This window comes from Miniopterus natalensis, chromosome 9, assembly GCF_054644295.1.
Source record: "Miniopterus natalensis isolate mMinNat1 chromosome 9, mMinNat1.hap1, whole genome shotgun sequence".
In the NCBI taxonomy this organism is placed as follows: domain Eukaryota; kingdom Metazoa; phylum Chordata; class Mammalia; order Chiroptera; family Miniopteridae; genus Miniopterus; species Miniopterus natalensis.
Window position 1 is genome coordinate 3,102,071 of NC_142089.1, and position 15,191 is coordinate 3,117,261.

The following is a 15,191-nucleotide window of genomic DNA, read 5'->3' on the forward strand; positions in this document are numbered from 1 at the left end:
CCCAGACGGCCTGGAAGGACCCGCACCAACGGCCACTCGTGGTAGCTCTGCTCAGGGGCATCACGGGCAAGTTTCTTTCCTTCTAAGTCATTTCCCGTATTTTTCAAGTTTTCTGGAGCAAACGGGTGCTCCTCTTGGTAACTGGGAAAGGAATCTGATTTTTTTTTTGAAAAACAAAGAAAAAAATCCCCAAACCCCATTTTCATCACCACTGAACTCCTGATTTTTTCGGAGGGTCTCAGCATTGTCGTTACTGCTGAGGAACCTCAGTGTGGACCATGTGCGCCCCTGGCCTGAGGAGGTGCTCGCAGGGGACCCGGCAGGCATCCCCGGAGCGGCCCGGCGCCCACGGCTCACGGGAGACACTCCAGGAGTCCTGGAGAAGCCACCGCAGACCGAGATGCGGGGAAGCTGCAGGGCCTGCCGCCTGGCACCTCTGCCCCTTGCCGGCTACTCGGCCGCTTCCTCGGCACCGGGGAACGAAGGTCACCAGTCCCACGGGTCCGAATTTATTTTTCTTCTGTGCTCTCTCCTTCCTTTTCTATAAACCCTATTTCTGCCAGTCTCGCAACTGCTCGTCCGCGTAGAGAGCCCAGACGGCGGCTCCGGCCAGTGCGCCTTCGACTTCGCGATCCCGGAGCCGCTGGGGGCAGCCAGCTCCTCCCGGTCGGTGTGACGCCACCAGCCTGCCTTGAGGGCTGTCACAGGACCCCACCCTCTGACGCGGTTCTAAGGCTGTTGCTGAGGACACTGTCGGCTGCGTTACCGAGTCCTCTATGAGATGACCCTCGGGGGACATTCTCTCCGGGCGAGTACCAAGCGCGGTGCCATTTTCGTGGGCAACAGGTCCGTTTTCATCTACGAGTTACACGACCAACTGGGCTTCGCCTCTCACCGTCACTGTTGGGTAAAAACGTGACCCCCTCATCGATTTCATGACAGACACACACACGCATCAGCCTCGTTCCTGATCCACTTTACGCCCCAATGAATCTTCTTAAAAATTTAATTTCTCCTCTCCTCGTGCCCCTCAGTGAAGCATTTTATGGAAGGTCCCTGGGGAACGCTGTCCCTGGGGAATCGAGGCTGCTTTTCCCGGGCTCGCTCTCCACTGCGGCCTCGCGCCTGCTCGCAGGGGGTCCCCGGGGAGGAAGCTGGCAAGTCCTGCGTCACTCCCCCGGCTCTGGACACGCTCTTACCACGTGCCCGGGACTGACACGCACCCCAGATGTGGTTCACTGCGGCGTCCCAGGTACCCCGGCACCCCTCGGGCTGCTTGTCAAAAATGCAGGTTCCCGGGCCCACGCTCCAGATAGTGAGTCCGAGTCCCCGGGGTCAGCAGGGTTCCGGAAACGGGCGCTTGACATGAACTGCCCAGTGACCCTGCGCACATGCTGATGTTGGGTAAAGGTTCTTTGAAGGAAATTATCCAGGACTAATGCGAACGGACTTTTTTTTAGTCCCATCTGGTCTCAAGAACCTTTTGAATTTGTCTTGACCTGTATTTAAATTGAAATTTAAACTTTATTTAAATAGGACCCACTATTGTCGGGCTGTGTGTTTACCGCTCGCTTGGACTGTTGAGATGCGGGCCGCTGTGCGCGGGTCAGTCCTACGGGGCGGAGGTGCCCGAGGCCGGGGCGTGTGCCACCTTCTGCCTCTACTGCGCCGGCTCCTGCCGGGAATCATCATAAATGCGGTTTGACAGGAAGGTGATGAGGGCGGTGACAGCTTCCAGTGGAGGGGACATCAAGGTGATCAGAAGCTCAGGCGCCCAGGTCCCGACGCCCTCTCTTACCCGGGCAGCTGAGCCCACGCCCAGCTCCAGGGCGGCAGAGAGGAGGGTGACTGGGCGGCCCTGGGTGTGGGTTCTGCCCTCTGCTTCCCAGCTGTGAGCTAACAATGATGATAATAATTATTATTATAGTAGCAGCTGACACACACAGCATTAGTGGGGTGCCAGGGACTGTTCTGTGTGTGCCCGTGTCCTTTAAAATCTGTCTTTATTGATTTCAGAGAGAGGAAGGGAGAGGGGGAGAGAGAGAAACATCAATGATGGGAGAGGGTCATTGACCGGCGGCCTCCTGCGCGCCCCCTGCCGGCACCCAGCACAGCCCGGGCACGAGCCTTGACCGGGAATCGAACCGTGACCTGCAGGTTCACAGGTCAGTGAGCCATGCGGCCGGGTGAGCCCCGTGTGTTTTGTGCGTACATTAACCGTCGGGCCTCATGGCTCGGGGAGGTTGATCTCTCCGTAGCACCCGTGTTTCATAAGTGGGGAAACCAAGGCACAAGGATCGTGAGGAACAAGCGGCAGAGGCAGGACTGAGCCCCGCTTCCCCCCCGCCCCCCGCCCGCTCGAAGCCCGGCCAGCTCCTCGAAGCCCGGTCCCTCCTCGCGGGGCTCGTACCTCTCTCTGCTTGGTCAGGCGGTTCTCCAGGTCCTGCACCGTCCGTCTTTCCTTCTCCAGGGCCTCCTTCGCCTTGCGCTTCTCCTGGGCCACGCTGCTCTCGGAGATCTGCAAGGCGGGGAGAAGGGGTCTGAGGGCGCCCGGGAGGAGGGGAAACGGAGGCCGTGAGCCTGGGTTTGGAAGCAAGAGCTCAAGGACCGGGAAGGCCTGTCCCGGTTAGTCACCCGCATGAAAGGGAGAGTCATTTGTCATTCAGGAATCTGGGCCGGTGCTCAGGAAGTGACACGCTGGTGAGTGTTCCGCTCAGGGCGCCTGGCCCCGAGCCACCGGGTAAGCAGGCCCGTGTGGGCACCAGCCTGGCCTTCTTTGGAAGCAAGCGGCTTCTTGGGAGGTGGGGCACGGGGTGGGGGGGCAGCTCCCCCGTCCCAGCAGGCCTGGCGCCTGTGGCTTCAAAGGACACTGGTGTTCTCTACCCAGCCTACAAAGGCCTGTGTCCAAAAACTGACCGCATGCACCTCGCGTAGGTCTGGGGGTGGGGGGAGGCTGGAGCCCAGCCCCAGCCACACAAGCCCCGGGAGGTTGGGACTCTCGCAGTTATGTCCCCATAAAAATATAAAGTTCACAGGGAAAATATTTTTATTTTTTTTTTAGAATACATGGATTTATTTGTTTATTATAATATTTATTTTAATCCTTGCCCGAGGATATTTTTCCATCGCATTTCAGAGAGTGTGGGGGGGAGTGAGACAGAGAGAAACATTGATGTGAGGGAGACACATTGATCGGTTGCCTCCCGCACATGCCCCAACCTGGGGGAGCCTGCAACCGAGGTTATGTGCCCTTGGCTGCAGTCGAACCCGGGACCCTTCAGGCCGTGGGCTGACGCTCTAATCACTGAGCCAAACCAGCCAGGGCACACAGGGAAAATATTTTCCATATATACACAATGCACAGACAAAAGACTTGGAGGGGTATGTACCAAGATGTAAATACGGTTATTTGGGGGGCGTCGGAATTATGGCAATTTACAGTCTTCTCACTAGAGTCTATCTTGTAAACTTTCCACAGTGAGCGTGCATTGTTTGGAATAAAAGAAAAAGTACTGGAAATTGGTATAGGGAATGCTACACTGGGGTGGGATGAGACTTCGGGGATGCATGGACCCCGGGAAAAGGCGACCCTCCCACAGCCCCGCTGTTCCATCCAGCTCAGCCTCAGTGGCCCCCATCCCGCCCCCGCCTGGCCCCGCACACGGGCTCTGACTCACGTCCCTGCCAGGCCTGCTATTTCCCTACTGTCAGGCCCGGCGCCCGCCCTGCCAGTCTGCGCCCTGCCCGGTGTGAGGCCGTGTGGGGAGGGCGCCTTCCCGTCGATGGCGCGTTGCCCGGCCCGCCACAGGTGGAAGTAACGGTGACGCCGAGCGCTCTCCGAGAGCTTGCGACGTGGTGCCTGGCTGCATCTGCCCTGCAGCCCCCAGACAGCACCTGCCCAGTTACCCCCTTTGACGGGAGGACGCGGAGGCTGCACGTGAGGCAGTGAGGACCAGCGATGTGCCCAGGGCACACGCTGGGGAGCGGTGGCGCCCCACGCTCACCGCCCTGACACTGGCCTCTGGACCCCACCCCACTGGAGGCACGAGACATGTGTCTGTGTTCACACGGAGGCTGGCGCAGAGCTGCCACACGCCCAGCAGGAGCCTGCGCTTCAAGACCCGGCCCCCTGGCCCATCGGTATAAGGGACGCTCAGGGACAGCCGCCGCCAGCTGGGTGCGACCCCGGGACGAGGCTCACCCTGAGTGGGGCTCTCTCGCCTGGACTCCGGCCTCACTCCCCTGCACTGGCTGGCGCAGTCCCGCCGGGCACACCTCCCTCCCTACCCCACCTGAACTCGGACCCCGCCCGGGCAGGCGCTTCACGGTCACTGCATTGACGGACTCCCCACAACACACCTCCAGGGTGGCGCTGCCACGATGCCCACTTTACGGACGAGGGCACAGAGAGGGTCAGGCTGGGCCAGGGCCACGCGGCATGCCAGGGCCGCACTGGGCTTTGAACCAGAACGGACACCCTTAGCCCACGCGCTCTCCTGCCGGGTCCCGAGGGCCGGCTCTGTGCTCTCGCTTCTCTCCCCGCCCTCATCGGCTTCCCTCTTGCTCCAGCTTTAATTCTGTTCCTCACGCCCCTGCCCCTGTCGCCCTGGCCAACTCAGGTCCCTGTCCTTTGCACTTGGCCACTTCAGCCAGCGACCTCCTCCTCCCCCAAACGCTCCCTTGGTGCTCCGTCTCTCCTCCAGTTCTCACTCAAGCGTCACCTCCTCCGGGAGGCCCTCCCTGCCCGCAGGCTACTCCCCCACCCGCCCCCGTGGAGTCGTCCTGTGCATTTGCTCAGGGGGTTGGCCGTCCCTCCGCCCTGCAGTGGGCACCCTGGGCAGGCGTGGTCTGGTCTGTCCGTGCCTTTTGTGGGGGGCTCCAGGCTCAGCCCCGGGCTGGTGGGGGAGACTGGGGGTGGAGAGCTGGGCCTGGAGCTCTGACCTCTCCCCCCGCGTCCCCTCTCCTTCCACCCACTCCGGAAGGCACCGAGTCCTGGTCACTGGCTGTGACCACCGTGTGAGCTCGTCAGGCTCCTACCTCATCCCCCCGACTGCGCGCGTCCGTCTCTCTCATGGGGGGCGGGGGTTCTGCTTGCTCGTCTCCCCAAAACCAGAAGGCCGGGGCCAGGAGGGAGCGGCTCCCTCCAGCATCCGTGCTGGACGGCATCCTAAATACCTGTGGGCGGCTGAGGGACAGGCCCCGACTCCACCCCAGGGTCGTCCCCTGGAGATTGTCTCTTCCCCGGGGGTCGCCCTGTGCGTGTGACGTGCAGCTCCCAGTACTTTATATCCGTCACCACTCCCATGTTACAGATGCGGAAACTGAGGCACGGGAGCTTAAGCGATCCGGTGATGCTGGCCACTTGGACTGGCACTGGCCCAGGTCCGCCCCCTTGACCACCACGTGCTAGCGGGGCCCAGGGGGCGGCCTCCCGCCGGGCTTCGGGGGCCACGCCTGGGCCCGCGTACCTCCTTCTGCTGGGTGAGGTGGTTCTCCAGGTCCTGAACTTTCCTCCTTTCTGTCTCCAAGGCCTCCTTCGCCCTTCTCTTCTCGTGGGCCACGCTGCTCTCCAACACCTGCAAATCCATGACCAGTAATGTGCCAAGGAGCCTGCTCACCCTGATGACACTAAGAAGAAACACAGGGCCCTGGCCGGCGTGGCTCGGGGGTTAGAGCGTCGGCCCTGCACCGAAGGGTCGAGGGTTCAATTCCCCGTCAAGGGCGCGTGCCTGGGTTGTGGGTTCGATCCCCGGCCCGGGTCAGGGCGCGTGTGGGAGGCCACCCATCGAGGTGCCTCTCTCGCATCCATGTTTCCCTCTCTCTCGCCTCCCTTCCTCCCTCCTTTCTACTCTCTCTGAAAAACAATGGGAAAAAAAATCCTCGGGTCAGGATTAACAAAAAAACAAAAGAAAACAAAAAATGTCTAATCCCTATGCTGCACACCTGAAACTGACATAATTGTAGGTCAACTATAATTGAAAAAAAAAAAAAGAGTAATGACGGTGGCTAAGATGCCAGGGGGTGGTGTGAAACGCCAGGGCCCGCGCCAGCCCCTCGCACACTTCACCCTCACAGCAACCCTGTCAGAGAAGCCAGTGGGCCCATTCCCTAGATGGGGAAACCGAGGAACAGAGAGCTGGCGCGAGCCCAGGGTCACACAGTCTGGTGGCGGGAGCCGGGATTTGAGCCCTGCTCGGAGGAAAGGGCACGGCCCACGTACAGGGCCCGCGGCAGGCAGCGGGTGGGCAGAGGGAGCCAGGCCTGCCCTATTGCAGGGCCTGAGCTCGTATCCCTGCGTCGGGCAGCCTCCCCCATAAGCAGCAGAAGCCCACCAACGATGGGATTTCCCTCCATTGAAATGGATCTCTTAGAGCCTCAGGCTTTGGACGGGGGCACTGTATGGAATGAAGGAGCCGGAACACACCCATTTCTGGAAGGGGTGGGGTGAACCTCACACGGGGGCGTCGTCCTGTGAACCAGGAGGTTGCCGGTTTGATTCCCAGTCGGGGCACACGCCCCGGTTTCAGGCTCCGTCCCCAGTAGGGGGCAGGAGGCAGCCGACTGATGTTTCTCTCTCTCCCCCCTCTTCCCCTCTCTCTAAAATCAATAAAAACGTATTTTAAAAACTGTATTTAGGAAGCTATTTGCTGACAAGCTATTCGGGGAAAAGTGTAAGGGACGCCAGCGCTCGCCAGCCTAGGCCAAGCGGAGGAGGGGGCACCCGGGGGCGGGAGGGTCACGCTGAGCTGGGGTAGCTGAGGCTGCTGCCCAGTGAGACGTTCTCCCGTCATTTTTGCAGGAGACTCGGGCACGTCCCAGGGACTCAGGTCGGCTCCAGCGCACCTGGTCTCAAGCCCACGCCCGGACTTCCCTCCCGGTGCCCCCACGCCTCACACGCGGGGCCTGTCCCCTCAGCCGCTTGGCTGCCAAGGTCCTGGGCAGGTGACAGGAGTGAACCTGCAACGTTACCTCAAAACCCACATTATGATCTCTTGTCCTTAGAGATTCGCCTGGTAACGGGGCAGGAGGTCTAATGAGAAGAAAGTCAAACCGCTGATCGAGGTTGACGGGCGTCTGCGCCCGGGACCGTGTCTGTGCCTGGGACCGAGTCTGCGCCCGGGACCGTGTCTGCGCCCGGGACCGAGTCTGCGTCCGGGACCGAGTCTGCGCCCGGGACCGTGTCTGCGCCCGGGACCGTGTCTGCGCCCGGGACCGTGTCTGCGCCCGGGACCGAGTCTGCGCCCGGGACCGTGTCTGCGCCCGGGACCGAGTCTGCGCCCGGGACCGAGTCTGCGCCCGGGACCGTGTCTGCGCCCGGGACCGAGTCTGCGCCCGGGACCGTGTCTGCGCCCGGGACCGAGTCTGCGCCCGGGACCGTGTCTGTGTCTGGGACCGAGTCTGCGCCTGGGGCTGTCAGATTCCCGTCAGGACGCTGTGACAGGTTCTGCCCAGAGACGTGAGCTGACGTTTCCCAGGCCCGGGGCGACCCGGCCCCACCTCCCCCCTGCAGCGAGGGTGCCCCCAGGGAGCTTTCCCTCCATCTCTCTCCTGAAGTCCCCTATGACCTCGGACTCTCCGAATTCAAGGGCCTCCCCCAGCCCTGAGCTGTTGACCCCTGGGCAGCCCTTGGCCCCAGGGAGCCCTTGCGAGACCCTCCTGGCCGTCACTGCCCCTGGAGAAGTAACTCAGGGCCAGGCCTCAGTGACAGTTCACAGAGCCTGCAGGGCACACCTGCCGCTAGCCCGGGGCAGCCTGTGGGGCAGCTGCCTGCCTTCCAGCCTCCCCCGGGGAGCGCGGGCAGGGGCCGCACTCGGAGAGCCAGGGGGGCTGGAGAAAACGGAGCCCAAACAGGAGAAGTGACGACGATGATGGTGATGGTGGCCACAAGGACAGCTACCACTTAGGGAGCCATCGTTTGGGTCAAGCTCTTCATGGTCTGCTCTCTCTCATCCACACAGCCACCCTCTCCCGCCATCTCCACACAGGCGGTGCCCCCGTCACCGTCCCAGCTTCTCTCCCGGGCCCCACCTGGGACTGTATTTTACGCTGTTCACGATTTTTCCAACTGGCCGCAAGGCTGCAGCTCCAGGGTTCTCTCTCCTAGAATCTCCCGTGCTTCCTCCCAAAGTAGCTGAGCCCCCACGAGGACAAGCTACTCCGGGAAAGCTCCCCCACCATCCATGGTCCTGAACTCACTTCCATGGCCCCCGGCCGGGTTAGGGCGCGGGCTGGCGGCCTCCCCGGGTGGCCTACCTCCTTCTGGCGGGTTAGGCGGCTCTCCAGCTCGTGGACTCGCTTCTGTTCCTCCTCTAACGCTTCCTTCACCCTGCTTTTCTCTTGAGTAAAGCTGTCCTCCAAAGCCTGGAAGCCAAAGACCGGTTTCACAGGCCTGGTTACCATGGCGGGAGCCTGGACTCCGTGCCAGGCGCTGCAGCGGTGAGCACTTCACAATGCACAACGCGGGGCGGGGACGGTGGCAGCCGGGAGCCGGGGCGGGAGCGGGCAGGCCCCCATCGGAGCCCCGGGCCAGCCTGCCAGCTGCCTGGCCGGGATGGGGCCCGGCCAGGCTCTGTCCCCCGAGCTGCATACCTTCCTCTGGTGGGTTAAGCGAGTCTCCAGCTCTTGGACTCTCCTCCTTTCTTCCTCTAACGCTTCCTTCGCTCGGTTTTTCTCTTGAGTAATTCTCTCCTCCAGGGCCTGAAAGTCAGGGGCGTTGTTTATTTAACAGGCCTGGTTACCATGGCGGGAGCCTGGACTCCGTGCCAGGCACTGTGGCGGTTAGGGCTCCGCAAGCCACAGGTCCCGCCCGGGCCTAACCAGCGGGCTCAGGCCAGGGTCCGGCCCTGTCCTTCCTGCGCGTGCACCCCGGGCGAGCGGGACGCTACAGAGCCTCGGCTCCCCCATCTGCACAGTGGGGACAGCGGTGGCGCTTCCTGCATCGAGGAGCAGAGGAGAGGGCAGACATGGGACGCTGGGCACACGACGCCGTTCGTTAAAAAGGCCACTGTTCTGCCACCTCCACTTTGCCGAGGGGGGAACGGGAGAGAGAGTAAGGAATCTGCCTGGCTCACTAGTAAAACCGATGAGCAGGGATGCAAACCCTGCTGCACTTGACCCTAGAGCCTGGGTTCCACACCAAGGGTTAGCAAACTGTGGCCTACGGGCCAAGCCTGGCCCTCCGCCTGCCTTCTGTGAATAAAGTTTTATTGGAACGCCCCCTTGCTAGTTGTCTGTGGGTCGCCTGTGGCTGCCCTCACTGTACAACAACAGAGCTGAGCGGTCGGGACAGAGACTCATGGCCCCCAAAACGGAAACTGCACGCGATCTGGCTCTTTATGGAAAAAGCTTGCCGATCCCCGGTTTCTCGGAAAGCGAGTAGAATTTTGGCCATTTGTTTCCTTGACACATATAAAAGAAAAGCAAAGGACTGAACTAAATGTGTATAAAGAGTGCAAGGCGGAAATAAAGATGCGGTTGGTCTTGTTTACGCAGAGAAGCGGCCCGTCAGTCACGGACCGGGACCTGTGGCGACCGCGCGGATTCGTAAAACCCACCGCAGCATATAAACCGACGAGCTCCCCTTTCTAGACGTTTCCGCAACCTTCCCTTCACGAGCTGCTTCTGCTCCGAGTTCCAGAATCCCAGTTCCTGGCTAACGCCCCCTCCAACCGTTCACGCCCCTGAATAACCTCGCTCCGTGCCCCAAACGAGGGGGGCTGGGACCGCTGCGCCCCAGTGCGTGCCCCGCGTGTCTCACAGAAGAGGCCACGTCCTCTGTTTCCAGGGGCAAAGAGAACCCCGGGGGCCTTACCGCCTTCTCCTCCGTCAGCCACTGGACCCTGGCGCTCAGCTTCTCTTCCTGCCGGAGCCTCTCCTCGCTCAGCTTCTCCCTCTCGGCCAGGCGCTCCCGCAGCGCCTCTTGCAGCAGAGACTTCTGAGCTTCCTGCGAGCTGCTGACCTTGGCCTGGAGCGGGAGGAGAGGACACGGAGCCGGTGGGGCAGGGGACTGGCTGAGGACAGGACTCACTCCCACCGGGTTTTTGTGTGTGTTTTTTTCCACAAGTTGTTTACCTTCGCGGGGAGGGACAAAGGCTTACACGAAACTTTCTTACACACGAGGGAAACCTGCGCTTGGCCTGGCCGCCAGCAGGAGAGCAGGAGAGCGGTACAGTGGTTAGGGGCTCAGACTCTGAATCTAGATGGGACCTTAGCTCTGGCGCTTCCTAGGTGCTTCTTTTTTTTTTTTTTTTTTTTAAATGTTTTTCGTTTTAATATTCACCTAAGGGTATTTTTTTCCATTGCTTTTCAGAGAGGGAGAGAGGGAGGGAAACAGGCGTCCAGCCCCTGCCCCCCTGGGCGACCCCAGCCAGCCTGAGTCCCTGCCTGAGCCCCTGGAGGTACCATTTGACCTCTCCGAGGGTGTGGCTGTCCCGCCAGCGGACACGGCGGGTGTTAGAAGGCAGGATAGCGCCTGTGAATGCGGAGGCGTGGCCGCGCTCAGCTCTCTAAACGCTGAAAGGTTACCTGAAGCTCCTGGGTCTGGCTCGTGACCTTTTTATAATGTTCCAGAAGGTACTTCAGGTACAAAGACAACCCTTAATAAAGAGAAACAACACGGTGAGTGTCTGTCCGGCTCACCCCCTTTGCATCCTGAACAGTGTCTTAAGCAGGGCTTGCCGACGGGCGGGCGAGGCAACGCTGCCCACGGGCGGGCGAGGCAACGCTGCCGACGGGCGGGCGAGCCAACGCTGCCGACGGGCGGGCGAGCCAACGCTGCCGACGGGCGGGCGAGCCAACGCTGCCCACGGGCGGGCGAGCCAACGCTGCCGACGGGCGGGCGAGCCAACGCTGCCCACGGGCGGGCGAGGCAACGCTGCCCACGGGCGGGCGAGGCAACGCTGCCCACCCAGGGGAGGTGGGCTGCCACCCGGACGTGCGCGTCTGAGATGGTTGACCAGCCGGCCGGCGCGGCTCCGCATCGACCGTGATCCAGGAGATGGAGGTTCGACTCCCGGTTGGGGCACGTGCCCGGGTTGCGGCTGGATCCCCAGAGACGCAGGAGGCAGCTGGTCGATGACTCTCTCTCATCACTAATGTCTCTCTCCCTCTCCCTCCCTCTCTGAAATCAATAATAATAATAATAATTAAATTAAAAAGGTTGATCAGGTTGGTTGGGCTCAAAGCCAAGTGTCTTTCTGGAGGCGGGAGATGAAAAACCACCCACAGAGCACCTACTGACCGAGCGCCCACTGTGCGCGTGGCCGCGAGCTGAGTGTGGGGGTGACATGAAGCCCACGGCTCAGCCTGAGCGACAAGACCTAAACGCCTGAAAGAGCCCGGCCGGCGTGGCTCAGTGGTGGAGTATCAGCTCCCGAACCAGGAGGTCACCGGTCTATTCCCGGTCGGGGCACATGCCCGGCTGTGGGCTCGACCCCCAGCGGGGGGCGTGCAGGAGGCGGCCCATCTACAATGTTTCTCTCTCTCTCCCCTCTCCCTTCCTGTCTCTAAAAAGCACTAAAACAACAACACACACATCTAAATGCCTACAAGAGGACACGCGGTGCCCCCAGGCAGCACATCAGCAACGGCCGCAGGGGGTGGGGAGGGGGAGAGCCTCACGGTGGGAGAGACCAGAGACGGCTGCTTGGCCGGGAGCCGCGGGGTGTGGGCAGGATTCAGAGCAGGAGGGAGAGCCCGTCAGGATGAAGGACGTGGTGGGGGAGTGACGGCCCCAACGAGATCCAGGCCTGATCCCTGGAGCCCGTGACTGTCACCTTCCCGATCCCTGGAGCCCGTGACTGCCACCTTCCCGATCCCTGGAGCCCATGACTGTCACCTTCCTGATCCCTGGAGCCCGTGACTGTCACCTTCCTGATCCCTGGAGCCCGTGACTGTCACCTTCCTGATCCCTGGAGCCCGTGACTGTCACCTTCCCGATCCCTGGAGCCCGTGACTGCCACCTTCCCGATCCCTGGAGCCCATGACTGTCACCTTCCTGATCCCCGGAGCCTGTGACTGTCACCTTCCCGATCCCTGGAGCCCGTGACTGCCACCTTCCCGATCCCTGGAGCCCATGACTGTCACCTTCCTGATCCCTGGAGCCCGTGACTGTCACCTTCCTGATCTCTGGAGCCCGTGACTGTCACCTTCCTGATCCCTGGAGCCTGTGACTGTCACCTTCCAGGGTAGGAGACACTGTGCAGATGCGATGAAGTTAAAGATCCCGAGATGAGGGGATTGTCCTGGATTGTTGGGGTGGACCTAGTACAATCACATGGCTGTTTCTGTTTATTTTTTTTTTAGAGAATTTTATCGATTTTTAGAGAGAGAGGAAGGGAGAGGGAGAGAGAGAGACATCGACGTGAGAGCGAAACACAGATCGGCTGCCTCCTGCAAGCCCCCAACTGGGGATCGAGCTCGCAACCCGGGCACGCGCCCTGACTGGGAACCGAACCAGCCACCTCTCAGTGCCCAGGATGATGCCTAACCCACTGAGCCACACCGGCCCGGGCACGTGGGTTCTTACAGGGAGAAACAGGGAGGTCTGAGCACAGACAGACAGAGGAGAAGGTGATGTGACAGAAGCAGAGAGATTTGAAGATGCCACCCCCCCGGCAGTGGGGATGGAGGACCAGAAGCCAGGGGCGCAAAGAACAAAGCTCTAGAGACCAAAAAAGGCAAGAAAGCAGATTCCTCCTGGAGCCCCGCCCGGTGAGACTGCTGTGGGACCTCAGGCCCCAGGACAGTAGGATAAACGTGTCGCTTAAGCCGCTGAGTCGGGGGCAATCTGTCACACAGCCGTGGGGGAGTCACATGGGGGACGAAGCCGGGTGGGTGTGGGGCATGCGGACGTGTCCCCCGAGGGCGCTGAGCTGGCCTGGGCCCCGGCGGGCGAGGGCAGGAGTCGGGGGAGCGGGGCTGGGAGGCTGAGGCCAACGTGCGCAGGCCCAGAGCCGAGGCCTGACACGCGTGAGCTCGGCGTGGGCGCTGAGACTCACTGAGCGCGCCCCGGGTGCCGGCCCTCGGTCAGGCAGTCAGCGCATCGCCCCTTTTACAGGTGAGGCCGTCGGGCTGTGAGACCGTGGCTGCTGGGCGCCACGCCGCGGGCCCACGGCTGGGCCTGACTTGGGCTCAGGTAGGTGTGACTCCAGGGTGGAGCCACGGCCGTTTCAGCTGCGGGGGGGTGGAGCAGTGAACTGGCTCGATGAAGGGTGGATGCCTCCCCCCCCCCCAGAAAAATAACTGATGCATCGGAGAGGGAGGAGCCAGCTGGGTTTCTTAAAACGGCAGCATCATGGACACGTCGGGAGGGACACGTCTTTGTGGTGGGGCCGCCCCTTGCACGGCAGGATGGGGACCAGCGTCTCTGGCTTCTCACCGGATGCCAGGAGCACCCCCAGCTGGGACAGTGCACAGTGTCTCCAGACACTGCCAGGGGTCTCCTAGCGGTAAAAGCCCCTCCTCTGAGTTAGAGGCAGGGGCCTTGGCTAAGAGCCCCGGGGACGTCCAGGCCTCGGGTGCTAATGTTCTAAACCAGGGTAGGGGAAACAGGTATAAGAAAAAGAGAGAGAGAGAGAGAGGGAGAGAGAGGAAGCCTTAGGAGAATAGTGGCCCCATTGTCAGACGGGCTGGGGTGATGGGGGCGCTGGGGAGAGGGGAGGAGCGGCCACGCCCAATGGGTTCCAGGGCAAAATTACCGTCCTGAGATTCATGTTTGATGGTAAAGGGGAGGAGTGAGAGAGAGACAGGCCGAAGGGGCCCAAGGCGGAGGTCACAGTTCAGGACCCCGTGCACAGGTCTCTGGGGGCAGAGGGGAGGGGCACAGGGAAGGAGAGCACAGTGGGAAAGGCAGAGGGAAGGCAGGAAGGGTGGGTGCCGGGAGAAAGGGGGGCAACTGGACATGCTCCCGCCCGGGGCCCTGACCTCCATCAGTGGAACCTTCTGAGAACTCCCATCACAGAAGAGTGAAAATAATACAATAGCTGCCAGGTATTAAGCACCTACTGTGTGCCAGGCACGAGCCAGGAGTTTACATATCTTTTCTTGCCACTGTGAACAACCCAGCAAGGAGGTGCGCTTGTATTTACAGGTCTGCTAAGCGGTAGGGTCAGGATTCAGAGCTAGGTCTGTCTGTCTCTTGTAGAGGAGACTGGAGGCTCCGGGGTGAAGGGTTGGGGTGGCTCGTGGGAAGTGTGGGCGGGGAGAGGTGCCCTGGGAGGAAACCAGGCGCCCGGCGGAGGGGCCGGGGGCTTGGCCTATGAGAACGGGATGTGCGCTCGGACCTGCGGTGGCCAATTTCGGGTGGGTCTGGGATTGCACTCAGCTGCAGCCTGTGATCCGGGGACCCAAAGTCAAGGATCAAGTCATGGGTAGGGCCCAGAGAGGCTTGGGACAGGAGGGAGTCGGGGATGCTGGGGGGAAGAGAGGGTAGAGGGTGACTGATTATGTCTCTAGATTCGATGACGAACAGTGATCGTAACAAGATTATTTCTCTCTTTGGGAGAAGGGGCGATTCTTTCTTCCAGTTCTGGTTACAAAAGTTACACGTGCCTGTTACAAAAACCCAATCATCACCGAAACCCGCCTGTGGGAAGCGTTCACTGCTACAACTTCAGCGGCCGGCGCACAGTAGGCCAGCAAGAAACAGCTGCGGACGGAGAGAGAGACGGTAAAGGCCCTGGACGCTGGGACAATGCTCTCAACAGGTTTATGTCTTTTCTCCAGATTTTTCTTTTGATCAGATACTGACATTTGAAAAACAAGTGGGAGTACACGATGCATATTGTATTACAACTTGCTTTTCCCCCCTCTACTTAAAAATACCGCAGAGCTGGGATATCAGAGAAAGGGCGATTTCCTGCGTATGCAGGGCAGCCTTTGTGACAAAGTCCTGCAGAAATAGATACAAAAACTGCCCTTGCAGAGAAAACGGTCAAGCCTGTTCTTTCCCTTATCGAGAGCTGAGCCACCAGGCCGGAGGCCTGGGGAGCTAAACGTCAAGGTTCCTCCTCAGATGTTTCCTAAGTTCCCAGCCCCACCACACAGCCGGTCCTGCACCAATCAGATCTTCAGTAGCAGCTCCCACCCCTGGGCTTCTCAGGACATCGCCCAGCAATGCAATCAGCTTCACCCTCCATTTCCCAGGCCCCCCCTGCCCCCCGAACCTATTTCAGGATTTACAGGCCTGGCCT

The 15,191-nt window shown here is 60.9% G+C and overlaps 1 protein-coding gene across 1 annotated transcript in view; it reads right to left on the reverse strand.

Moving 5' to 3' along the window:
- Nucleotides 1-15,191, reverse strand: part of FHAD1 (forkhead associated phosphopeptide binding domain 1) — an 80,574-nt gene that overhangs the window by 27,057 nt on the left and 38,326 nt on the right. The window contains exons 14-19 of the mRNA XM_087820775.1: nucleotides 10,525-10,595; nucleotides 9,812-9,964; nucleotides 8,590-8,697; nucleotides 8,254-8,361; nucleotides 5,469-5,576; nucleotides 2,411-2,518 (exon numbers count right to left, since the gene is read on the reverse strand). Of these exons, the coding sequence (XP_087676901.1) occupies nucleotides 2,411-2,518; nucleotides 5,469-5,576; nucleotides 8,254-8,361; nucleotides 8,590-8,697; nucleotides 9,812-9,964; nucleotides 10,525-10,595 (656 nt within the window). The remainder of the gene's footprint in view (nucleotides 1-2,410; nucleotides 2,519-5,468; nucleotides 5,577-8,253; nucleotides 8,362-8,589; nucleotides 8,698-9,811; nucleotides 9,965-10,524; nucleotides 10,596-15,191) is intronic.